This window comes from Nyctibius grandis, chromosome 14 (genome assembly GCF_013368605.1).
Source record: "Nyctibius grandis isolate bNycGra1 chromosome 14, bNycGra1.pri, whole genome shotgun sequence".
Lineage (NCBI taxonomy): Eukaryota > Metazoa > Chordata > Aves > Nyctibiiformes > Nyctibiidae > Nyctibius > Nyctibius grandis.
The window spans coordinates 13536755-13545816 of record NC_090671.1 but is presented as its reverse complement, the minus strand read 5'-3'; the positions used below and the strand labels follow the sequence as shown (position 1 = coordinate 13545816).

At 41.7% G+C, this 9062-nt stretch overlaps 1 protein-coding gene across 3 annotated transcripts in view; it reads right to left on the bottom strand.

Moving 5' to 3' along the window:
• Positions 1–3074: 3074 nt before the first annotated feature.
• Positions 3075–9062, bottom strand: part of MLXIP (MLX interacting protein) — a 49169-nt gene continuing 43181 nt past the window's right edge. For all 3 annotated transcript variants that reach the window (XM_068412175.1, XM_068412176.1, XM_068412177.1), the window contains one exon: positions 3075–8670. In XM_068412175.1, coding sequence (XP_068268276.1) covers positions 8549–8670 — 122 coding nt within the window. In that variant the 3' untranslated portion in view covers positions 3075–8548. The remainder of the gene's footprint in view (positions 8671–9062) is intronic.

Sequence of the window (9062 nt, the reverse complement as noted above, 5' to 3'; positions counted from 1 at the left end):
GCATGCTTCAAGTAGGGAGACACAATCTTATGCAAAGCTGTGGCAAGTCGCTGTTCTCCTCACATGGGCTTGAAAGAGAACGATGCTTTGACACAAGCATTTGGGATGCAGCAAGGCAGAGGGGCTGGCTCATACAAGAACATCAAACTTCAAAGGGCTGAGGTCAAGAAGTGATGACCAGCACCTCACTGAGGAGTCAAAATGAGAGCTTAAGTGAATGCCTACGTAAGCAAGACAGAAACAGAGACTGCAGATAGTCCGATGCACAGAGTGGCACAACTGTATCACTAAAGCACTTCTGACACCTGCATTATGCTCATTTCTGCAAGCTCACACAGCTAACAGCCACTGCTGGTGTCAGGTGGAGTTTATTCAGGTTCTGTAGGCAGCCTCAGAAAAGGGAGGGACATTAAAGAGGTTAGACTCACATGTTGGATGGCTGAGCTTGGTCTGCACAGTAAAGAGAAGACTTGAGAGCCAACACTAGCCCTAATGTAGAGGTGGTTGCGTGACTTCCTTTGCAATAGATTCTCAGGACCTCTGCTGTCCACATCTGAGGCGGAGAGCTCAAAAGCTCATGCTGAAGCCCAGATTCACAAAAGACAACCTCAACATTCACAGAGAGAAGGGCTCAAACAAGTCACTCCCAAGAGGAGAAGGCTGCCAGCCCCAGACGGAACAGTGCGAGAACATCTGCAGATCTGTAGCTTTCCTGGTGCGGGATCATCAGGGCTCAGATGAATCCTCCTCAGCCCTGGAGGGCTGGAAGTTGAGGGATACACCTGCACCACATGGTGCATCTCTGCTGTGATAGTGAGGTGGTCACCGGCAAAGCTTTCTTGACAAGCAGTTCCCCATTTATCCTAATTGAAAATTAATCTGTTGGCTTTCAAGGCCTGTGAGGAATGAACAGTTGAGATGGAGGAGTCACCGATGGGCTTTGTAAGAAGTGTCAAAAGGGCAGGCAGCAGCAGGACTTAGGGACACGATGAGTCTAATCGTTTGTGGGCTTGTTTCCGTTTTGTGATGGAAAGGCGTTGGGGTTTGCGACACACACACCTTGTTCCGAGATAGGAACATGTTAAACATCTCTCTGGATGACAACGGGGACTATTCTGTGTTTGCACACAGGGAACTTCCCCAACACCCAACTATTCATTGTCTGCCCAGCTCCTGGTGATGAGCACGCTCAGGAGGAGAAAGTCCTCAGGGATGAGAACAGGCATAGAGGAGCTCCTGAGGGTAAATACAGATTAAAAGAAAAAAAATGACCTGGTGAGCACTGCTTTCCATCCTTTTACATACAGAGAGAGCCCTGAGCTGTCTGCCCATTGGAGTGCCAGTTGGCACTGTTCAAGGATTAGCAGAATGAGCCACAAAAATAAGCCATTTCACTAACTGTCTTTTGGCACATCAGCTACAGTTCCACCAGCCTCACTGAAATCACCACAAGATAGTGGTAAAGAAACAGTGCTCTCCAGCCACAGCTTCCTCCCAGAGAAGTCTGATAGCGTCACTGCAGTAACATTGGCATTTGTGTGCTTGGTCGAGAGTGAAGTTAGGCTGAAGTGTTGGTTTATCGCTGTTTAAACAGCACTGTTCCTCCCAGAAAGGTTTGATAGCATCGTTGCAGTAACACTGGCAGTTATATGCTTGGTCAAGCATGAAGTCAGGCTGAAGTGTTGGTTTATCGCTGTTTAAATAGTGAAGAATCACGGACTTCTACCAAAATGCTTTATGTGAGATTAAGGTAGAGATAGTAGAAAAATTAAATGCAAACAGAGTAAGAAAACTGCTATACCTTCTCCTGGAACTACAGGCCTGACTCATCAAATGTTCTCATAAGCTGTTATTAAGTCAAAGCCACCAATGACAAAGATGAGATTAACCAGCATAAACTCTTGTGCAATGGTTTTAAAATAAAATCCCTTTTTTCACTTATCTATTAACTTTCACTTCAAGTAGAGCCTCAGTCACCCAATGCTGCTTCCACTAGACAAGAAAATCCAATATACCAATGAGGTGACAACTGAAGCACAGAGAGCTGAAGTGTGCTACTGGGGCAAAACAAAAATCAGTCATTAAAGGCAAAGGTGAAATGCTATTTGTTTCATTTTTTTCAAATGGACTTAAGCAGCTCAATACCTAACACTGACATCAGTTCCACGGGAATACCATGTTATCCACTCTCAGTGCTGCTCTGCGGAGTCCACTGTCCAGGCACTACGTCAGCCAAGAGCCCCAGTCCAAGCCTGCAAGAAAATAAGACCATCATGGCTCAAGGCATTGGTGCAGCCCCCACAGGCTTAAGGGTTTCACTTTTCTTGGAGAAATACCAGGGCTACCTTTGAATTACTAACCTGTTACGACTAGGTGCAGAAATAGAGGTTTGTCTGCTTAGTGTTGTCAAAGGAGCTCACTCTCACTGTTATGCCTAATATAATTAACAACAATAAGGGTCTGATCACTTTAGGAACACATCAGAACATCAGTACGTTTGGAAAATTATGTTATGCAAAATGTGAAAGAACAGGCTCACTGGTTATTTAGGGTGAAGAAACATGTACCTCCTGCAGACACGTGGACTTGGGGAGCTGGTACTTTGGCCCACCTGTTCATTCCCAGTCTCTAAGCTGCTTCAGTGAAGGGGAGCAGAGCTGACCACAAAGGGTAATTTTCAGTTTTTGCTCATCTGGCTAACATTGATTTTGTTGAGACAGTGAACCCAGCACAGAGTAAATACAGCCTGGTGGCCAACGCGTGAGAAAATCACTGGTAAGGTCCAAGTAAGCCCATCAGAGCGAGCTGATTATTTCAGTCGAGAAGGGCCCAAGGGGCACTGAGATTCTTAAAAGAAGTCCAAGCTTCAAAGCTCAACAGATGATATAAGCCTTGCAAGGGGAAAGCCAACCACACAGATCCCAAAGGGGTAACTTCAGCATTGCTAATAGGGAAATGAGCCCTTGCCACCATTCAGACTTGCAAAAAGGACAGCAGGTGCTGGTCCTGGTCCAGGAACAATCCCACTTAGCATTTCCCCACATCCAGTTCGAAAATGAAGGCATTACAACCAGTTTCTTCCAAAAAATAACCTTTATTGTTTTGGTTGCAAATATAAAAAAATGCATTGCACAATTTTACAGACCTACTGAAAAGTGCTACATATCAACAGCACAACAGAAGTTGTGTCATGCAACAGCACAGGAAACCTAGGCAAAGCAAGAGCACAAACTGAAGTCCTCATACCTCCAAGGTGGGGGTTTTTTGTCTTTTTTTTTTTAACAAGAATGAACTCCATTCACTTAAAACACATTTAAATACAAGGTTAAAGGAAGAAAAAGAGCAATTTATTAATTGTCTTGTTAATTAAAAGGCTTGCTCCTAACGTTGATATCTTTTGATTCAAAACCTTATTCATGGTGGAAAAGTTCAGATATAAAAGCAGTTCAGACAATGGCTAGAAAGTCATTCTATTATAGACCTAAGATGTGTTTCTTTGTAACTGAATCAAGTTTTACAGATCAAGCTACAATTCGGTGCTACCACTTCTGCTCCAACACAGTAAACGAGCATGAAATCCAACCAAGAATGAAACAAAAGGAAACTCGAGGCCTTAACTGATGTTGTGGGAACAATATTGGGGCCCTATAAAAGAAAAAAAACCCAAACCAAATGAACTCCTCTGAAACTCAAGTGTATAAATTGAGGAGGAGCAGTAGGAAAATTCCTGTTGTCTCACCTAATCAAAAAACCTCCTAAAAGTCAGCAACACTTGTCCATAGTCCTCCGAGACTGGCATGACTGAATCCTTAAAGCACCTAAACCAAGTATCATCAGCCTTTTGATTTTGGATGTTTTTCCATGCAATAAAGGTGAAAGGAACCAAAGAAAGAAAGAAAGAAAAAGTTCAAAATAGTTAACAACCCATTCTATTTTCAGCTGTATCTTCTAGTTGGCAACATCAAGGCAAGAATTATCCCCTCCAGAAGCACAGAAAGTGAAATAGCTTTCAAATAATTTGTACCACAAAAGCATTATCTTACTGGATGTTTTTGCAGTGAACTTCCCTCTCCTGCTCTCAAACTGCTCCTCAGGAGTTTTGGGCTTTAAAAGCAAACAAAGTTTACCTGCCCCTGTCACCTCTACCACACATGCATACACACACACTCAAGGGAATGTAAAAATCCCTGAAGGTACAAAGGGATGCTATTTTTCCATGCAATTTGACAGCCCTTTGTCTTTTCAAGCCATTCCAGATTTAGAGATTTAAGCATTTGCCTATATACTGGGTTTCTGTCAAACTTCTGGTATGACAGATTGTACACGTGTGCGTATGTGTACACGGGAGTGGAGGATGGTGAAGTCAGCAGGAAAGACACAATTTTTTTCCATACATACACACCATTTTTCACAACCTCAGTTTCAAAGGGTCAGAGTAATGCCACACAGATAAGATCTTCTTAAAACCCAGGGAAGTCCCACTTTGTCGTTTCACTGAATTTTCCACACAGCATTATATTAGGGGGAAGAATGGATGACTGAAGAGAAATCAAATGCACACGTGACACCAAGATCTAAGGCACAGATGGAAACATTCTACTAAGTCTCCCTTCAAGGAAGGCTTCCCAAGAGGTCTAGAAAAGCATGGAAGAACACACCGATCAGGTCAAATGGTATTAATTAAGAATCCTTTGGTTTTGTGCAGAGATCAGACTGTTAAGATGAAGCATGCACGTCTCTGTTCCCACTACTCATTAATTCCTTTAATTCTAGTTTGCTCCTGGACTTCTACCACTTATTCCTCTTGCTAACATGGGGCATCATACCAGGGACATGGTTTAGTGGTGGGCTTGGCAGTGCTGGGTTAACGGTTGGACTCAATGATCTTAAAGGTCCTTTCCAACCAAAATGATTCTATGATTCTAAGCCTAGCAACTACATCAGATAATGCACAAGTTCTCCAGAACTCGTGTTTGGAGTGGGGGCCATCTACAATATACTGATTAATAGAACTCACGGTCAGAAGGAACCACTAGACAATCTCAATTTGACTTTGTGCATATCAGAGGCCATAAATATGTTATCTAGCCACTCTCTTATTGAGTGAAATATGTTGGATTTGACTGAATATGACTTGTATTCAGTTACATGAGGATTCTTTAAGAGTTTAGCACCAATTCACTGAAGACAGACACGAATAATCTGTAATTCTGTGTCAGCTATAGGCACTGTGTGTTTTGCTTGCTTAAGTATACTTTGGTGACACTGAGGAAATTAGACCACTTAAATTAGGGGAGAAAGTGTTATCAAACTTTTTTTTTGAAGAAATACAGTATTTAGACTCCTCAATGGGTAAAAAAGACAGACTAAGGAGTTCAAATATAAACCAAAGTGGAAATCTATGCAGGAATTAATACATACGTGGTCAATCTCTTTTCATACCAATCCTCAGTACTTCTGCTGTGCAGATGTGAGACATAACACAGCTTTTCCTCCTGTGTTTCCAGATGAAGTGAAATCACACTCCTCACTAGGTTGACTGATGAATGAAAAGAATTCTGGTTTGCAATAATAGGGTGACAAAAATACATTGAATCACTGCTTCAAAGAGCAGCCACATGATTTCTGGTAATTGCACTACGTGGAAAGTATCTTTTCACTTTTCCTTCCCTCCCTCCTACACTCTTGCTTAAGTAAGCAATCTGTGATTTAATTTTTTTCTCTTTACTATGTTAAGATTTGCAATCTTGTAACAGTGCCATGAGCTTGTTTCTCCACCACAAGTTATTAAAATAAGCACTTTCCCTCCCAACTGTAACCAGCTCATGGTGCAATGAGCATGAGGGTTTTTCCACCTACATCCAGATAAAAACTGCTAACGGACAAAGTTTTTAGCAGTTCAGTGACACTACCCTTTCCTATTCCTTTAAGGTCCCTTTCAGCTTCCAATCCATTCAGTGAGATCTGAGATGTTAGAAGTCGTCAGACTTCCCTGGGCTTTGAAGTATGCTTGTAGTGCACTTTGCTTGTTGAGATGAAACTCCGATGGCAGTGATACTAGTGCAACCTCAGTCGCAGATACATTGTTAAGAACACGGTAAAAATCAAGCACAATCCCTGCCTGACAAGGAGATCACACTGCCGGGGAGGCACTACAGAATCTGTTCATCTGAAAAGTACAGCAAAAACACAAGCAGGTCTGTTCTTGGACAATTTGCCTACTGATTTCTTTCTGAAAAACTGGATACGTATTTTTAACATGCAAATAGGCATGTAGATATCTATGCATCTCGATGAGATAGGCCAGTAAAGAAAAAATTTGAGGGACGCTCCCCAGCTAGTGTTAAATGACTTTACTGGAATCAAGTTCACAATCAGTGATAAAAATAAGAGGATTTAAAGCACTGATTTAAAAAAAGAATTTACACTTATTCAACACTTTTTATCCAGACGTATCCCAACGAATATTGCTTAATTGATTACAACATTATGTATGAAAGACCTAGATATGGATTCCCCCAGAAATTCTACTCACTATTTAATTACTATGACAACCTTTACACACTATTCCAAGAAACCATTCCTTAGCTGAGGCCTGGATTTTTGTTGGTTCTGTCACAGGGACACAGGTTTTCCCATGTGCCACAAACTTCAAATGGTATGTCAGACCTACTGTAAAAAAAAAAAAACAAACAAAAGAGCATCTCCTCATTTGCCTGCACAGCTACAGAAAGGCATGTTGGTACTTAGATCATGCCATTTTGTCTTCCCCTTCGGCTCCTTTCCCCCCAGCAGTCCCCTTCAGCCCCCAATTCCTCAACTCACAGTATCTCTGCTCAGGGAGAGGACCCTGGGGTTAACCCTTCACGCTTTCTTCTTGCTACAGTCCTGCTCGCACGTACGCGAACTCTGCAATGAAAGCCATCAGCTGCAAAATCTCAGGACAAAGAAGAAAGAAAAATACTCCCCGTGCTTAGCCCCACTCCCCAAGCCTATTGTTTCTTTTTAAACTTTGGCCAGTGGAGAAGACTGGGGACAAGGCAGAGAAAAACCTACATCCCCCAAAGGAGAACCTCCCGACCCCATTTAAGCATGTGCAATGCCCAACTGTTTTAGCTGCCCCCCATTTTAGCACTGTGACAGCCTGCTCATCACCTCCAGGCAGCCTGCTTTTGAAACTGGAAGAAAACTACTCAGAGGAGGTATAAGGGAAACGTTACTCACAGTTTGCATAGCTCTTAAGAATCAGAATCAAGTAACGATGATTCTTTGGATCATTCGTGACTATGAACAACCAGCCAGAACGAATATCCCAGCGCTGTCTCGGGATGGACAGACTATCACTGCTGTAACGAGACTAAGTTTATCTGCAGCAGAGCACAGTACTTGCTGAGACTGTCACAGAAAAATGTTATGCAGTATTTCAGGTTTTAAACATATTTTTATATGTTTTACAATTCATGTTGAACATAACCTTCCCATACAGACCAAATTTAGGCAAGTCCTTCAGGTTTTTCAGATAGAAGGCAAAAAGAACAAGCAAAAAAGACAAAGAAGCAAAGAACAGACTACAAGTCCACGTGGTTTGATATAGTTTCCGAGATAACAAAAAAGCCAATTTCTTAACATTACAAACTCAATTCTTGTCTCTGAAGCACTACGACATTTAGTTATGGATGTGTTTTATATGCACGCTTTTTATGAGGAAGGCAGCTGAGCTCTGCAGAGTGCAAGAAAACAGTTCATAGATTACACAAGTATGAAATTCACGTATCCATCCTAATTGCAGAATCAATGCAATCTAATACTGTTTTCTTGCACTTACTGCACAGCCTGCTACTCACTTGCAATGGCTGTATCAGGAAAAACAATAAAAATCAGCTATTTTATTTGCTAGAAAATAAAGCATGTCTTGAAACTGATCATATGCAATGATACACTCATTAAAATAAAAATACACAAAACACAGCCTGAGATTTTAATTCTAGTATTTTTGCCACGAGTTGACATGATCGATGGATTTTTCTTCTCCTTTGGTTTTTAATATGATCCTATTTAACAATTTTCACTATTCAAGTAAAACAAATGGAACTGAATACCAGAAACCAAAATAAAAAGCACATTTTGTTTCATGAAATCCAAAAGTATATTTCCCCTTTAAAAGAACATTCCTTGGTGTACAAGATTCACACTTCAGAGAACTTAGTACTTGAAGCTGTTTCATAGAAATAGGTTTGTTGCATATAGATGCATGCTGCATTGATGGAGATATATTGCTGCCTGCAGGACTCAAACCTGCTAAATTTACCTGAGCTTGGTGTTTTCTCACTTAACGGAGTACAGCACAGCACTGAAGAGGAATCAAAACGTTATGACAACGTTGCATCATACTTGCACATATTCTGAAGGCAGAGCCAGATGCCCTGAACAACATCTTGGGTGATGGAGAGAATTCTTTCTAAAGTGCACCAACTGAAAGGAGACTTGCCAGGCTGCTGGACTGGCAGGTTCTCCACCCCTTGTATAACCAACTCATTGTCTTTGGTTGTTAGGTTTCGCCAGCCGTTTTGTTCATCTTGTTAACTGCCTCAGCGGCTTGCTCTGGCAGGCACGATGGATCTGAGAGAATCGAGGTGGTTGTACTTAGATGCCGGAGGGTGTTCAGCACCACTATAAAAAAAAAGTCAGAAGAGTATCAAGAAGAGTCATTAGTCTGACTGCAAACAGATCCATGCAGGACAGCGTGATCTGACACGTCAGAATTATGGAAATACTTCTGCAAAACATGCACACCTCCACACACAGCGACAGCAATAAACAGAGATATGCAAGAACTGTGCCCAGGGAACAAGGAATGGAGATCTAGGACTTTTTAAAAAGCCACCTATTTCTTCTACAAAAGAGAGTACCACTTGACAGTTACAACTGCAAATGTAAATACTTGCTGAATTGCAAGGGGCAAAGGATCAAGCAACCATGCCCAAGCAGGTCATTCCAAAGCTGAATACAAATCTCAGAAGTCTTCCTTCGTAATGAGATAAATCACACTGCCAAACTTACTC